This window comes from Mustela erminea, chromosome 4 (assembly GCF_009829155.1).
Source record: "Mustela erminea isolate mMusErm1 chromosome 4, mMusErm1.Pri, whole genome shotgun sequence".
NCBI lineage: Eukaryota > Metazoa > Chordata > Mammalia > Carnivora > Mustelidae > Mustela > Mustela erminea.
In genome coordinates, this window is record NC_045617.1 from 67,647,611 (window position 1) to 67,664,639 (window position 17,029).

The 17,029-nt window shown below is 38.2% G+C and overlaps 1 protein-coding gene across 9 annotated transcripts in view; it reads right to left on the reverse strand.

The window, feature by feature from the left end:
- Window positions 1-968: 968 nt before the first annotated feature.
- EYA4 (EYA transcriptional coactivator and phosphatase 4) overlaps window positions 969-17,029 on the reverse strand; it is a 273,415-nt gene continuing 257,354 nt past the window's right edge. For 6 of the 9 annotated variants that reach the window (XM_032339478.1, XM_032339477.1, XM_032339475.1 and 3 more), the window contains 5 exons: window positions 16,764-16,924; window positions 14,099-14,213; window positions 10,121-10,242; window positions 8,017-8,117; window positions 969-4,451 (listed from right to left, as the gene is read on the reverse strand). In XM_032339478.1, the coding sequence (XP_032195369.1) occupies window positions 4,371-4,451; window positions 8,017-8,117; window positions 10,121-10,242; window positions 14,099-14,213; window positions 16,764-16,924 (580 nt within the window). In that variant the 3' untranslated portion in view covers window positions 969-4,370. Of the gene's footprint in view, window positions 4,452-8,016; window positions 8,118-8,155; window positions 8,257-10,120; window positions 10,243-14,098; window positions 14,214-16,763; window positions 16,925-17,029 lie in introns of all 9 variants that reach the window. The other 3 variants (XM_032339479.1, XM_032339476.1, XM_032339473.1) reach the window with 1 other exon arrangement.

Sequence of the window (17,029 nt, forward strand, 5' to 3'; positions counted from 1 at the left end):
AAACTGGGGGCGGCTGGAGGGGAGGGGCGTGGGGAGATGGGGTAACTGTGATGGGCATGAAGGTGGGCACATGATGGAATGAGCACTGGGTGTTACGTGCAACTGGTGAATGACTAAATTCTACCCTAAAGTGAGTAATGCACTATGTGTTAACTAACTTGAATTTCGATAAGTAAAAAAGCTATTTAAGAACAACTCTGGGGGCACCTGGGTGGCTCAGTGGGTTAAAGCCTCTGCCTTCAGCTCAGGTCATGATCCCAAGGTCCTGGGATCAAGCCCCACATCGGGCTCTCTGCTCTGCGGAGGGCCTGCTTCCTCCTCTCTCTCTCTCTCTAACTCTCTGCCTACTTGTGAACTTTGTCTGTCAAATGAATAAATAAAATCTTAAAAAAAAAAAAAAAAGAACAACTCTGCTGGGCACCTGGGTGGCTCAGTTGGTTAAGCAACTGCCTTCGGCTCTGTTGGAGTCCCAGGATCCTGGAGTCCCAGGATCAAGTCCCACATCAGGCCCTCTGCTCCTCAGGAAGCCGGCTTCTCCCTCTGCCCCTCGTCCCTTTCATGTTTGCTCTCTCTCTCTCTCATTCTCTCTCAAATAAATAAAATCTTAAAAAAAAAAAAAAAAAAAAAGAACAACTCTACTTTTATCATTCTTGGAGCTACTTAGAAACTGGGTCCCATATTCATTTAAAAAACCCTGCTTTCAATATTCTAAAAGGTGTTATGTTGTCATTAATGAACTGCAACTCCTTTCTGCATTACACTTGAATGTGACTGCTTCTATGTAAAACAAACAAGCAAAAAACAAACAAACAAACAAACAAAAAACAAAGCAACTTGCATCCTTTTGGCACACCAGCCTGCTTTTTAGTCTTGATGAGTGACATTCTGTCATGTTACCTCTCAGCTTGCCTTAACTGCAAAAGACATCACAGAGACGTAAGCAAGGGAAGAAAAAAATACATCAGAAAGCCTAAATATACATTTCACATTATTTAGAATTGAGCTAAGTCCACACAACAAAAACTCTACAACATAGGAGGGTGAAGAAAATGAAAACATTTCCAAAGGTATTTATTGAGAAATAGTAAAGATGTACATATTTTTACAAGCTTTTAATATTAATTTACATTTCTTTAAATTATGTCGGCCCCGATAATCTATACTTTACTAATACATAACAGAAACCCTTGACTTTGACTGTGAGATTTCCAAAATGCTACCATAGTTGGGAGTCAAAATGCAACTTTGGCTCATGATGCTTTAATTTGTATTTGAAAGAAATACTAAATGCCATATTCACTGAGAACATAGGCTCGTCATAAACAAATCCACTTAAAAGAAAAAACCTTCAAACTGGAGTATGCTGTTGACATTATCTTGAATCTTTACTCACAAGACTAAGGAAAAAATATTTTTAGAGTTATTCACTTTTTTGTGCACCAACTGCATGATTCTAATTTTTTTTTTTTTTTTGGTCTCTGAATTTGACTTACAAACTTTTGTAGGGATATAGTGACTTTATCTTGTAAGCTATAAAATTGTAGCCAGGCCACCTGCTTCGATATTTCTCAAGTGTGACACGAGGTGGTTACCTTTCCTAGTGATGGACCATGTTCGTATGTGTATTAGTCGAAAACTCAGTGACAGAACGTTTTCTGAACTGGTTAATAACAAGGCACAACAGTCGATGTCAAAAGCAAGTGGGAGTTGCCAAAGAGGTTGTTCCTTTTGCTTGTTGGCTTATTTTTGTTTGTTTGTTTGTTTGTTTTTGTTTTTGTTTTGTTTTTGATCAGAAAGGAAGAGGACCTCTGTTCCTAGCACAGGAAAGGCAGAGTTCTAGTCTGAGCATGCTCCAAGCTGCATGACAGGCTGCGAGGTGAGCCATATTGCGCCGTTGTTTTGGATGAGCTCTTTGTGAACAGCTTGGGCTTTATGCCAGCAGCCTCTTCTGAACACACAAACAGGGGAGAAAATGGATGTGAGAAACAGCACTGGGTGATGTCATCGGTGACCCTTCCTTTGCCTGTGAACCACTGTTCCTTTATGGCCCTGCAGGGTTAGCAGCATTAAAATCCTTGCTTGTTTGATATGAAAAATAATTAAGAGTCTAGATGCAGTGCCACAATTCTATCATTTAAAGAAACTGGCTAGAAAGAGAATATTGTTTCATTCACAGTAATAAATATATAAGGTTTTAGTGCACAAAACAGAATTGATAATCAGCGCAGCTCTTTGATTTTTTTTAAACTGCCATTTTCAAGCTATGTGCCAATAGAAGTGTGAGATGATGATGATCATCATCATTATTATTAAAATTATTGCAAGCTTAATTTGTCTGCAGCAGTGCTTGGGGCAGAAAGAGCCAAAAGTTACAAAATTTAAAGAATAAGTTTAAAGTTTGTGTGATGAAATCGGAGTCTTAAAATCTACAAACTTGGATCTCTAGCTGTTTCTGCCTGGTGTAAATATGGCCTTAGCATTCAGTAAAGAAATATAGGTTTACAACCTAGGAAATTAAACCTCACTTCCATAGTGAATGTTGGGATCAGTGTCCAAAAGCACTGATCTCACAGGAGCCACCGAAGCCTCAGATGATGAGCTATCACAGACCACCCTCTGATTAGGGGGGCTGCCTATTAGCTGGACTCCTGCTTCCACATTAGGACAGTTTAAACACAGAGCTGCAGGTGCAGACACCATTAAAACACTCCTAGATCTTGAGGTCTTAAATTTCCACAAGGGAAATCATGTCATGCAAAATGACAGGAGAACTTGTATCGTGTTCTTAACATGGGCTACACACCGAGAAAAAAAAAACACACATGCACACACACCGATGACAGGTTCTCCTTGAGATGAATGCAAGCCATTGTGCAGGAACAGGGCAGGCAGAAATGAAGGTGCATGGGTCTCTAAGGGAAAGAAACTGGACTGACGCATTCAGACAGAGAACCAGATACTATTTCGCTGTTGTAATTTTAGTATTGCTGCCAAGATCTGGCTCGCTTGCCAATTTATTTTAGGATGATACATTCTAGGTGAAATTTTCATTGACTCACCCTTTCTTCAGAGGGCATTTGGGCATTCGCCTTCCAACACTGATGACATTTCGTTTTTGCAAAGGCATTGGGAATGAACGCACTTAGCTTTTATTTTAAGCCATGTTCACTCGATGTGAATTTCAAGCCATGTTCATGGCGTAGCCAAAGAAAGTTTGGGTGATATTTGTTCATGAATTTAATGAGACTATTTTTCTCTACACAATTTACACATATCAAAAAGTCAAACTCAAAATAGTGTAAGTAGTCTTGAATATGGCTCTTAGTTTTCTCCAGAAGAACTGTAAAAAGGGGTACTCGAGACTTCAACATACATTTCACTTTCTAAGTAAAGGTCCCACAGTCTTTCCTAAACCTTCTGCTTATGGTTGGATGCATAAATAGTTGCCTCATATAATTATTGGAATTATTAAGAACCCAAATAAAATACAAGCTTTCCTTTATTATCATTGTTTTCTTATTGCAACAAATACTCAGTTTCTTGGTGATGCAGTATTAAACTTTGATAGCTTGAATTTTAAATTTGGTCATCTTAAGAATGATCACAAAGGTTTTTTTTTTGTTGTTGTTTTTGTTTTTCATTATCTACAGAGATTTTAACCAAAGTTACACCGTAACACACAAACGCTGTCTTGTCTTTAAGGCACAACACATCAGTATGAACATTCTGTTTGCCAAACTTTTAAAAAAGAGACATTATTAGACTCCCATTGCCCACCCCCTTCCCTCCCCCAAAAATGAAAGAAAAATTGCATCCACTTGCAAAGTCAGCTGCTAATAAAGTCACAGTAAATTATTTTCATCAATAATTTACACAAATTACAGGTCTAGATAGGATTGTCCTTATACAGTCTGAGTGCATTCCAATTCAGATTTTCTGGGCTAGGTAGGCTAAAGTCAGATTCAAACCTCAGGACTGAGAGTAACTCCCATTTTGAGGAATGTTGTTGAACACCACCTTGTCGGACGGAGCCTGTGTTGGCGTTCTGCCAGGGTCAGCGTTCTTTGCTAAAGCTGTTAATTCCAGTGAGGACTCACTCGGTGTGTACCAGCAACCTCCACAGATTTTTTTTTTTTTTTAAACCATTAAAGTGTTGTAAATATAAGACCATAGAGCTTCCTTTCTGTAGCGCTAAAGTTTAATTCCATTCAGCAATCTGAATTCTTCATTCTGGAATTTTCTTTCCAAATATGATTTCATCCTTTAAGACAATTTATATGTGTAAAGCCAGAGGCATTGAATCACACATAAAAATTCAGTGTACTTTGAAATTAAAAAAAAAAAAATGGATCTCCAGCTAGAGAACACAGTTACAAATACTCTAATTCCAGTGCTTGATGAAGAGCCAAGAGGTCTGAGTGACTTGATATCCTCCAAAAGGGCATGTTGTGCTGTGTTTTGACAGAGGCAGGGACAGAGGAGAGAAGGGGAAGGAATGGAGAGAAATCATGACTATCGTCTCAATAAAGCAGCAATAAACACCAAGACGTGTGGTTCACCCATATTCAAGGGAGGGAACTCAAAGGAGGCAGGATCGTATTTGAAGCCTTGGTAGCATCCATATTATAGTGTCAAAATACTAGAGAAATAGATCTGAACTGGATTTTAGTGTTTATAAAAGCAAATACTCAGATTTCTTAGGTAGTTTAGTATTTATTCTGGAAAAGCATGACCAACATCAGCATCTGGGGAAGCAAGTTGAGCATGAAAAGCCTCCATGACTGATAGAAAGCAATTTTTAACCACAACACTCCTTAGAGTTAGAAACAATATTTTTTAAAAATGATAAACTTCCTATGTCTAAGGCTTTTTTGTCTATATGAGAGGAAGAAGGTGAATTTCTATGTAAAAAATAATTTGAAGCTGGACTGTAGAAGGTAGAAAACAATGTAGGGATGATCGACCTTGTTCCTTGTCTGGCGTAAGTAATAAGCCAGTAGCATTGACTTATTTCACTGGTATGGGACTCAAAGGAAGCACTCCAGCATCCATTCACCATAGGGATGATATATATTAAAGGGGACAGAAACGACCTCTTGTGGGGAAATATTCTTAGACATTACAATGGTTTGAGCCCCTCCAAAGATATACCAGGATATAGTATTTGTGTGTAAGTTTCGTGAAAAATTGTGATTCCAAAAAACTGTCTAAAACTACTCCATTATGGACAATAATGAAAAAAAGAAATAATGCATGGTAGCAATTAAAACCAAAGCATTATTTGTAATTTTTGCTGATGGTATCTTGTAGAATATATATGTATAGAATACATATACATATAAATGTATTATACATATATATAATGGAGATATATATATATATGTATGTATAACATGGAAAATGTATTATAAAGGTTAAACATTAAAATAATAATCACTATTGTTATGATTCTTTGCTGTCCAATATGGTAGCCAGTAGCCCCATATATCTGTTGAGTACTTGAACTGTGACAAGTCCTGTTCTAAATGCATACTGAAGTTCAGAGACTTAGAATGTAAACATCACATTAGTAACTAGTGTATTTATTAGGTGTTGAGACAGTAACATTTTAACATACTGGGTTAAAGTATATTACTAAAATCAATTCTCCCTCTTATTTTTTTTAATGCAACTTCCAGAAAACTTGCAATTATAATAATGGCTCACATTATATATTTCTATAGGGGGCTGTGGTTATACATTAGTTCTTAACCTTTGAAATCTCTTCTTAAATTTGCAAGAGAAAACATGTTTCTAGGTCCATTTAAAACACAGAAATTCACCTAGAAGTAACCTTTTTTTTTCTCATTCAGCTCAGATCTATTTATAATAACAAAATAGTACATTGTATTTCTGCGCATGCGATTATAGCCACATCCAAAGGAAAGCATGCATTCTGGATACCAGAGGAACCAGCCACCTGTGTTTCCAAACAGAACCCATAAGCTTTCACCATCACCAAAACTGTACCTACATAAACAACCATTTGGAAATAGCATTCTAACAAGGTTCTCTTCCAATTGGAGTCATGACTTTTTCTCCTGAAGTTTCAGGTATAAAGCAGAGGGTGTAACAACTGAAGAGCCAAGTCCTGTTTTCACATGGTGGATAAGTGGTGTAGACTTTATAGACTTTATAGATTTTCAGTTTCAGGCATATAATGTTTCTGGTTTGGAAAAGTGAATTTATATTGCCCTGACCTAGGTATGTGTGAATTTCACATAGTCTACAAGACATGCAAAATGTTTTGCTGCGTTTGTGCTTTGACTACTTGTTGTGGGTCATGATGGTGCCAATATGAAAAACAGCAGGACTCTAGACATGGACAAACTCCAAAAGATACTTCGACTGTGTGCCACTGGAAGGCTTTTTAGAAGCAGTTGGCAATGAAAGTTGGGTTTCTTGAGGCTGCATCTCTGGCCTTATACAGAATGTCCTAGGGGTCAGTGTGCTGTCTTGTGTCACTGATGCTGCCAACAATTACAACCAAGAGCTCTATGGGAGTCAAAGCCTATGCCAGTTCTCTTAGTGTTAATGGAAAAGCATGGAATTTTTCAATTATGGCTTCCAATACTTCACTAAACCTTCTAAAACAGAAGCTCATTCTCTTTCTTCACTTTGCTTGATTTGAATGATCTAGAAACCAAAGTCATTTCTTTCAGCTTTCTAGTATAGCTAAACTTTTCTTATAATTTCTTTATTTATTTAGGAAAACAGAAATCAGGTAAACCCTTGAGCACACTGCAAGTGGTTAGTGAAGGCTTCATTGGATGATTTGAGATCTCCTTAGGATAAGGACAACATTCTTTCTATGTATGACAATATAAGCTGATATGTCTCTGTTTAAAAATAGCAAGCATCAGGGCGCCTGGGTGGCTCAGTGGGTTAAGCCTCTGCCTTCCGCTCAGGTCATGATCTCGGGGTCCTGGGATCGAGCCCTGCATTGGGCTCTCTGCTCAGCAGGCAGCCTGCTTCCCCCTCTCTCTCTGCCTGCCTCTCTGCCTACTTGTGATCTCTGTCCGTCAAATAAATAAATAAAATCTTTAAAAAAATAGCAATCATTGTTTTGCTTTATTTTACAAATTATATGATTTTTTATCCTGGCTGGATGATATTTTGGGACCATTCAGTAAAGGAAGCATTCGATCTCAGTGTTGTGTCAACTGATAGTTTGGTTCCTAGGACCAATCCCCGGTATCATTCCTCTTTTGATCTTGGGCCAACCATTTAACGGTTTTTAACTACCTTAATTTCTTCTTCAGAAATATGGACCAGATGAAAAGCCTTATTTAAATACCTAGGGCCTACGAGATTTTCTGAATAGGTTCAATGCCAGCTGCTTGGCTTCAGTCAAATGCTAGCAGCTAGCTGAAACAGACAACACCCTTCTAGAAGACATAAGGCGTACTGCCTCTAAGTCTCTATGACAAGTTGGCACCAAAGGACCTGGATAATACGTCATTCCGATAGCATTTACTAAATTCTCTAGCAACAGTGTTTTCCTTCAGCTACTAAATCTTTCCTTATCATTGATCACCATGGAACACACTTACTACAAGGCACTCACAAGGACCATTGGCATAAAGATGGGTGAGCAAGAGGCTAAGAACAGAGCCACTTATATGATTTCTATGGAGCTCATTAAAGCTATCAGGTTAAGCTTCATGTGTTTAAAAATGGTTATTTTCCCCCACCTTTCTCAAAAATCACCATATCTGTGTGCATTATACTTACACACACACGCACGCACAAATAAATCTGACTAAATTTTTGTACATTTCCTTTCAAATTTCAGGCAAAAAGTGCTAGACTCCAAATGGTTTCTTTGAATGTAAGTATTAACCTTCTCATGCTCTTACAGCTTTGCAGCTACACATTTAAGTCATTTGTCAAGCTGCCATTGGGCCAAACTACAGGAATGCAAACACAAAAGCTTGCATCAGAAGTATCACACCAACATTGTTTGAGACAGGTTACCTTTTTTGCTGCCTGTTCTTCTTCTACACCATCCCCAATTACAACATATACTACTTTTCTGCCAAACCTTTGCATTATTCGTTCAAAGCAACTTTCTTTTCCTGGAAGATAAACAAGATAAAGTTCAGAGTGAAGTTACCTGGTTAGCGGCATGCTCCTCATCTCGGCCATCTCCAATCACAACATAAGTTATGTTAGTGCCAAATCTGGACACTATACGCTCAAAACAGCTTTCCTTGCCTGAAAAACAATGCACTGCTTATTCTTCCAGCCATTGCATTCATTAACCTAAAGATTCATAAAGTGTTAGGTTAATTTTTCTTGAACATCCATCACTTAGACTAGCTTGTAACCTCTGGCTTTATGAAATCAACAAATAGGTTTGAAAAATATAAGTCTTTACTTGAGACAGAGTATTAGGCAAACGTGCTTCACACTCCAAAAAAGCCAGTAGGGTTAAACATTGACCCAGAGAAAATGTTAGCATCTTTTACACCACCAAAAGAATGCTGGAACAACTTTACAAGCAACCGTGAGTTTTAACATTTTTTTGTTTAATTCTGTGTATCCATTTTATCTAGTTGAAGTAGTATAGACAAGTCAGCTAGCAATATTATTGTAAAAAAACTGAAGGTTCGTCCGTAAGGAAAGAGGAAATACTAAGATGTGTATTTACCTTGATAAACAACTCCTTTCTTCAAGTGGCTGGGAGCTAGTCTGCTCAGATTAATTGTACTAAGGGAGTTGTTTGGCTCACAGAACTGCTGGCACCTGTCTCCTCTGACTGCACTACGGAAATAACATGGTGGAATTTCTACATGTTCTTTGTTTTAGAATACTGGCATAATTCTCTGAATTTCACTCCCACAATGTTCATGCGGTCATGGCTATTTTTGCATTTTTTTTTTCTAATCTGATAGTTCAGAACTCCAAAAAAAAAAAAAATACTAGCTTAAAGGGAAAAATAAAAATGATTGTTTTTTCAGATTAAATATAAGGAACAATTTGGCCAGTAAAAAAAAAAAATAATCTCGTCCCAGCTAGAAGAAACATTTATGCTGGTGTGAAATGATTTGACCTGTCAAAATGCAAAATAAAGTGAGCTAGGTTAAGCCTGCTAGCATGAATACATACATTTCTGTAACGAATGAGTGGGCCTGGCATCAGGGCTCTGAGCTGCGGTGCGTATGACAATGTGGAATTTACATTACGAAAGCTTATAAAGGCTCTCTTTAACTCTACTCCTCAAACAGCTGCAACCAGGGGCTCTTTTTAGCTGGTGCCAATACAGAAACTCTGCGAGACCCAGCACAAGTTATTTTTGGTTGGGGATTTTGGGATTCTGAGCTCTTGTCAAGGTGCCAGCACCTAAGTTTGCTGACCTGCGGGGTACATTATACAACCTACTTCCCCAGGCATTTCCTTGACAAGACAGTGCCATACGGACACTGTTTTCTTTTAACTCTTTCAGGACGGCGGAGGTTAGGAAGCTCAGCTTTTGAAAGATGATTAGAGACATAGTCTCTTTAAATCAAAGATGGCTCCAAAGACAGATAGTAAGCAAATAAACAAGGCCGTAGTTCTCTGATTACTGTGGAACATTGTTGAAAATGTGGATTTCCAGCCATTCGTGAGTTATAATTTGTGAGATATTTTTTTCCTGGAATTAAGGATGTTATTTCCATCCACCTGGCACTTCCCTGTAATGCCAGCATCGTATTTTTATCTTAGATCTAGATTACTGTATCTGCAAAGATGAAATACCATATACCATCCTAACTAAGATATTCAGTACCAAGGCCAAAGACACTCTGTTATTTAGAAAACAGGGGCTGCAATGAAAGACAAATATAAAGACATAAATAAGTATACAGAACTGTCCTAATATTGACTTCAGAATTTCACTAGGGAACAGTTTTCATACAATTTGCACGTGTACAATGGGTCACAGGCTGCTTTATTATCTGAGCTCTGCTCAAATTTGCTTGATATTTTTGTAGCAAAACCGATAAAAGAGGGAATCATGCAGAGAGACATACCGAGAACAGCCTCCAAGACACAGAAGTGAACACATTTCATACAGAGTTAGAAAGGATTTTCTTACCTATTTTAGTTGCACTGTAAATATTCTCAATGGGGAAAGCACCTCCTAAACTATAGAGGAGAACCTTCGCAAGTGCTGGGATCAGTTGGGTTGTCGTGACCAAGACATTTACGCAGTTACTCCTAAGACAGGGAGGAAATAGGCAGACTTGTTTTCTAATTCTAAATAATTTCTAATGGTGCAGGTTGTAAATGGTCACTGTTGTCTTTCAATTCCATGATAAATGAGCCCTGATAACCTAACCTTTAAACGTCAACAGTTACTTACAGACTGTCTGCTACCCGGCAGGCACCATGACAGGGGCTAGGAATACATCCCAAAATGGAGGACGTGGAGGAAGACAGGCAAAAAGGGGTCACGCGTGGATGACATTTTGTCCCCGCCCCCCCTCCAGATCACAAGAGAGATAGGAGAGAGGGAAGGAAATAAGACACCTGCAATATGAAATGTGTTCTATAATAATGATCTCCTCCGGCTTCTGTGGGACCTCAGAGAAGTACACCTGCCTCAGCCAGTGGCAATTACGGGAAGGTTAACAGAGGGAGAGTATAGCTCTAAGCTTCACAGGTACCAGACGAAGTGTTTTTTAGGGTAAGAGTCTATGTCCCGGGCTTAGAAGAAAAGTAGTAGACATGGGCAGAAAGAAGGGGATAGGATGGGTAAAAGGTGTTTTTGGATTTTGTGCGAGAAACAGTCCAGCGTTCTAAATCAAGGGGCTGAGAGATGGGGATCCTGAATAAGTAAGAATGGAGAGGACCCTTATTTAATCCAGAAAAGGTGAATCCCCGAATCTCCTTCTTAACAACAACAAAGAGCAAACTGCATTTAATGGGCCCAGTTTTAATCCATCTACAAAGGCTCTACTCTCTGAGAGTGACAGTGTCCCAATTTGTAACTTACAGCTGTTTCTTTCATGGTAATATTTCAGGGAGATAAAGGAAACATTAAGAGAGTAGGAACTGTGAGGCAGAGATCTGAAAAGAATGGATTGTGGTCCTTCCTTCTGGATTATGTAGAAATTGAGCCTTCCTGCCTTGAGGGGCTCAAACCACACACATCAAATTGGGACTCAGGAGGCATGCAGGGGTGGGGCTTTCTCTTTTGGTATTTTGTAGCATGAGCCTTTAATACAGATTAGTGAGAACCCCCAAAATATTCTCGAGAAGTCTCTAGATTGATTTTCAGAAGCTTGGTTAGAATTTAGAAGACAGAAGACCAAGTTGGGTGCCAACATTTCATGGTATGTATATGCTTATCCCCCAGTACACTTAATATTATGTTTATATTCTTTAGACATATCCTGTGTAAAGAAAAACTGCAATTTGTCCCAAGAACAATTATAAAACCTGTATAATTACAGGTTTTTAAAACATTTTCATTTCTAAATTATTTCCATAGATAACCTGATTTTATAATGGGAGCTCTGACTTCTGGAAGCATGTGATGAGGTTCTCACTTATATGGGATGAAGAAACAAAGCCTTCCAGAGGTAGAAGTTTAATAAGTATCACCAATGGAAACCTTAATGCTGCCAATAAGGCATTAGAGACCTAGAAAGTGATTTGCCTGTTATTGGACAGAAACTATCCAAATAATAGCAGATTATTTAGCATAATACATAAACACATAACTGTACTGAAGTAATGTTTTGGAATCTAGCTTTGCCACTGAGACAGTGATATTTGGAGTTATTTCTTTTCCAAGTTACAAACCTCATATATACTTGTAAATTATAGACTTTAAAATTGCAAACATTGCATTTATCTAATATTCAATTTATAATGCAATTGTAACTTTTAATTACAAACATTGCATATATTTATAGGTTGCATGTATATACATTTGTGAAATATGGGAAAACATCAAGAACATGAAACGCATCAATTATTTAGCTATCCAGAGAGCAGAGGGTAACTGCTCTCACCATTTTGTGTATTTACTTTCAAGATTTGTTTGCATATAGAGTTTCTCATTAGTACCATACTATATATATAATTTCTTCTACATTTTTTGCTTATTTGTATCATGAGCCTATTTACTTATGTCATACTCTCTATTAGTCCTCCTTTCCCAACAAAATATAATGTGTGAAAACCACTTGTAGTTGTGGGGTCATTTTTTTTTTTTAAGTTAGCTCACTGAAGATGATTTGCTTTCTAAACATTATATTAAAATGTCTTACATAGAAAAACTTCCTACACATTTGGTTATGACCTTTGACTATATTCACAGGAGAAGAATTAGAGCTGGAAGATGCACACTTAGCTAAAGGCTCAGAAACGTAATTCAGCCATGTTTTCTATAAGCTTCCGTTCTGACATCTTGGACATTTTATAAGGACCAGTAGGGTCCTACATGTGGATGACTTTGCAAATTTCACAGCACTTAAGTCTCTAATGTGTAATGACTTATTTTTCCCCTTCTTCTCTTTGTTATATTTTTATTTCTTAAAAGTCACATACCCATGTAGTTGCTTTAAAACCATGTGTATAATAATAATAATCTCTTTCTATTATGGGTAACACATATATGATCTACATAACACTGTAAGAACCTTTGGTTTTTAAGCATCTAAGAGAACTCTTTTAAAAAGAGTGAAGCTGCTGACTTCCTCCTCAGAGAAATGCACATTCTACTACATTTTATGCACAATTTCAGACACTCAGGAGTCCTCTCATCCTAGCTTCCTTGACCTTTTGTCTCCATATCCCTAGTTACAGATCACAAGCCAGCAAGTCCCATTTTAAAACAGCTTCAGTTGTGAGACAGTTCTTCCTCCCATAGAGCCAGAACATTCCTTCCTAGGCTTCCCACTCATCCATCCTAATTTTCTCCTTTACAGATCAGAGGGAAACATAATTTATTTTCAGTCTAACATCTCAAACAATTGAAATTGGTCATCTTGTCCCACATGGGACACTCCTTCAGATGAAACTCCTTGGTTCCTCCCTCCAACTGCCCCTTTCATGTGGTATCCTCAGCCTGAAACCCTTCTGGCCACTTTGTTGGACAAAAGATGTGTCAAATATGCCACAGCCCCCATTGGAATGTGGTGCCCAGAACAAGCCAAGTACTCTGGTCTGGCTTCCCCATCCTGACCCAGGAAACCTGCCACTTCCTACCCACCTCCATCCACCCACTCACAGTTTTTGACATCAGTGTAGTTGCTGGTCACGTGGCAGCTGGACGTCACATGCAGGATGGGACATATACATGCTAACTTCCATATTCTATTCCTGGATTCTCCTTTTACCCCACCAAGATTTCTGTAGCCCAGTTCAATCAGTCCAAATATGACCTCTTCTTCTGAATTTGTGCTACCACAGCTTGGCTATGCATGCTTTATCCGCCCTAACTAGCGATTGCTTTCTGGATTTATATTACTTCATGAACTAGCATTTAGGCACATGGCGTTCAACTAATTGTAAGTCTATTCAGTTCTATTATCTATGCTACTAAGGCATTATTTCACTATTTAGTTCAAATGGTGCAAAGATTACAAGTTTTTCTAAGAGCTTCCACTAGCAACTTTCTTGCATTTAAATTATTCATATTATCTATAGTGGGTCCAAACACTTTAAACATGCAGTCTGTATGTAAACTACTGTTTTATTTTTTTTTCATCATCTCCTGTACTTTGCCACCAACAGGGTGCTGTCTTTTTTGTTGTTTTTCTTTCTTTCTTTTTTTTTTTTTTTATTACTAGTCCCATGACCTTCCTGTGGAGATTATCAGTAGTTATGTAGAATGGAGGGTAAAGACAAGGGATCTCCTGGTTATTCTGGGAAGCAGCAACTCCCATCTTCTGCCCCCCAAACACCTCCCCCAACACACATTGAAAATCACTTGCTTCAGTGAATTGTTAGGTCCCTAGAAATTCCAAAATACTCTAGTAATTAATCAATCTGTATATGTGTTGTACTATTACAACCACATATTCAATACAATAAATACAGAAACTGAAATAATACCACTTACCTAGTACTAATAATTGATAAAGATTTAAGTGCGTTTGTTAGCCAGGAGTCTGTGAGACCTTCGATCTCTGCCCTTAACTGTAACCATGCATCTCTCTTGGCAGGGCCAAGGAGTCCTGCAACCAAAAACCAAGGCAGAATCAAGAGATGAAAAACTTTAGGAATACCTAGTTTGCTCCTCCTTCTGTCTAGTAGAGATCATATCAGAAACAGGGAGAGACTGATTTGTATCAATAGTGATCTTTCACTTAGGAACTGGTGATCCATTCATTCATTCAAACATTCACTGAACAGCTTCTAGATTTCTGGTCCTGGGCCAAACAGTGGGGATGTAACAGTGAAAGAATGGGTCCTAGCCTCTGCTCTCACTGAACCCAGAATGTGGCACCGTGGACACGATCACCTGAGGGGCTTCGACCACACCTGTGCCGGGGTCCCACCTGGAAAGATGGGATATAGATAGGTCTGAGGAAGAAACCGGGGTCGACCTGCCGAGGGATACGAACCTCAAACACTCTGGCTGTGTCTGAAAATGTTTTACTTCTTAACAACCACAATCTTTACCACTTTCCATGGGCGTTATCATACGTAGCTACGAGCACCAAAGCTATCACTAATACTGTGCGTTTGAAAAAGAATTGTGTTTAAAATTCTGAAGCATGTGATACAAGTTATAAACAATGGTTAAAACTGCACTGATGTTGGGCTAAGAAAACAAGAAGGCATACTAATTGTTTTATTTAAAAAGCCCTTGCTTATGGGGCGTCTGGGTGGCTTAGTCCGTTGAGCGTCCGACTCTTGAACCCAGCTCAGATCCTTATCTCAGGGTTGTGAGATTGAGCCCCACGTCAGGCTCCACACTTGACATGGAGCTTAGTGAATAATAAGTAAATAAATAAATAACCCTTGTTTTATGATAGAACAAGATCATGCAAATCTGCTAAAAAGAAGTTTCTGATTTAAGTCGTATTTTAGAAAATTAGGAGCACATATACAGATGGATGATTTATCATAATGTATAATTTCTGGCAACTCTCATTTGTCCTTACTTCAAAAAAGGGATGCTAACAGAGCATAGAAAATGGACTTGCATGTCAGCACTTCAACTTTTAAAGCTATAATATTATTTATTAGTAATCTTAGTTTTTACATAACTTTAATACCCTTCATGAGGGAAACAATGCCTATCTAAATAAAAATTACTTCAGATTTCTCAAGGGGACATTTATTGTAAAATTAAACGTGTTACCCACAATGGAATTTAAACAGAATATCCGTTTGTCTGATTTTTGTGACGTCTCATCTACAGCAGTAGAGTGTATTTGGAAACTGGAGTTGTCTGTCCTGCAGGAGCCTATTTCTCCTTTGGAAATGAAGATTTCTCAGATCCCTTTTTGGTTCTAACAACCATAGTAATAACATTGCTATTGTTATGGTTCTACATTGTTTTCAATGATTTTATTTATTCATTTGAGAGAGAAAGAGTGTGTGTGCACACAAGAAGAGGGAGAAGAAGGAGACTTCCCACTGAGCAGTGAGTGCAACTCGGGGCTTGATGCCAGGACCCTGGGGTCATGACCTGAGCGGAAGGCAGACACTTAACTGACTGAGCCACCCATGTACCCCTTTATGTTTTTTGTTCTTTTGAGCTACAGAGTGTCTACTGAGTATCTATGATGTGCCTTAAGGGTTATTAGACACTGAGAATACAAGATGAACAGACACACAGCCCCCCCATATGTAATATATATATACCATAGATGAAAACATTACTTACTATACTATGTTCTATGTATATTTATGTACATATGTATTGTATGCATAAGTATATTTAACTTATCATTCAATTTTAGATTCTGATTTTAAGCTCCTCATTCCTCCTTTAAAAAGAGAGAGAGAGAGAGAAACAAACAGAAAACCCTGAGAGAAAAATGTTATGTGACTTCATAGCTAATTTTAGGATCTTGCTGACCTAAAACTGATCCTAATAATAGAAACAGCCAAGGTTTATTTTATCAAGAAACGTATCCAGGATTTTAGTTTTGATGTCACAGGTTATGATACCACCTGTAACAAATGGATGAAGGTAAAACAGCTTAGATAAAACCTACAGAGTATCCGAACATTTGAAAACCATGATAATCACAGTTAATACTCTACATGGCAAAGACATATTGCCAGATAACCTGCAATTTTTAAAAAAATAAAATAGACTTAAGTCATTGAAATAACATAAATCACTGCTTATGTTTATTTTGGAAAGTGTTCCAGAAAGGTAATGAGGACTAACCACTTCACTTTAATGACTGGGATCTTTGCTTTCAGACAGGTTTCCCCGCTGCCTCAAGGAGCTCCCCTGTCAGGTTTACATGAATAGTGTCTGTACAAGAGGGGTACACTTTCCATGTCCTGCTGTGAATCTTGACCAAACATTTGGGTACAAAAAATTCCCAACTCCTTTGGCCAGAGCCGCCTGTTTTATTTTGTGATTACGTGTTTTCCCCCCACCAACGAAGACACTTAAAATTCCGACTCAGTGTAGTTCAGCAGGGGCTCTTGCTAATTTCTTTTCTAGTAGAGTAGTCTCTAACATGGAACACGGAACTACAGTTCAGTGTCTACCTCTCTCTGCAGTATCTTTATTAGATTTAACGAGCCACACATACCTCCAACATTGTTCTTGTAGGTGTTATATAATTCTTTTACTCTTCTGTAACGAAAAGCCAACTTCCTCATCCAGTCAACCCCTCCTCTTACACCTGTTGGCAAACAAAGGTTTGCACTACTTGCAGCTGCATGGAAGCCATCAGTTGCAAAACTGTAGGTACTGCAACACCCAAAATACATTAAAAAGAAATAAAAGAAATAATTACAGGTGCAAAACTCCATAGCTGAATTTCTGTAGGAAAGAGCATACTGAAAGGCCTGGCTT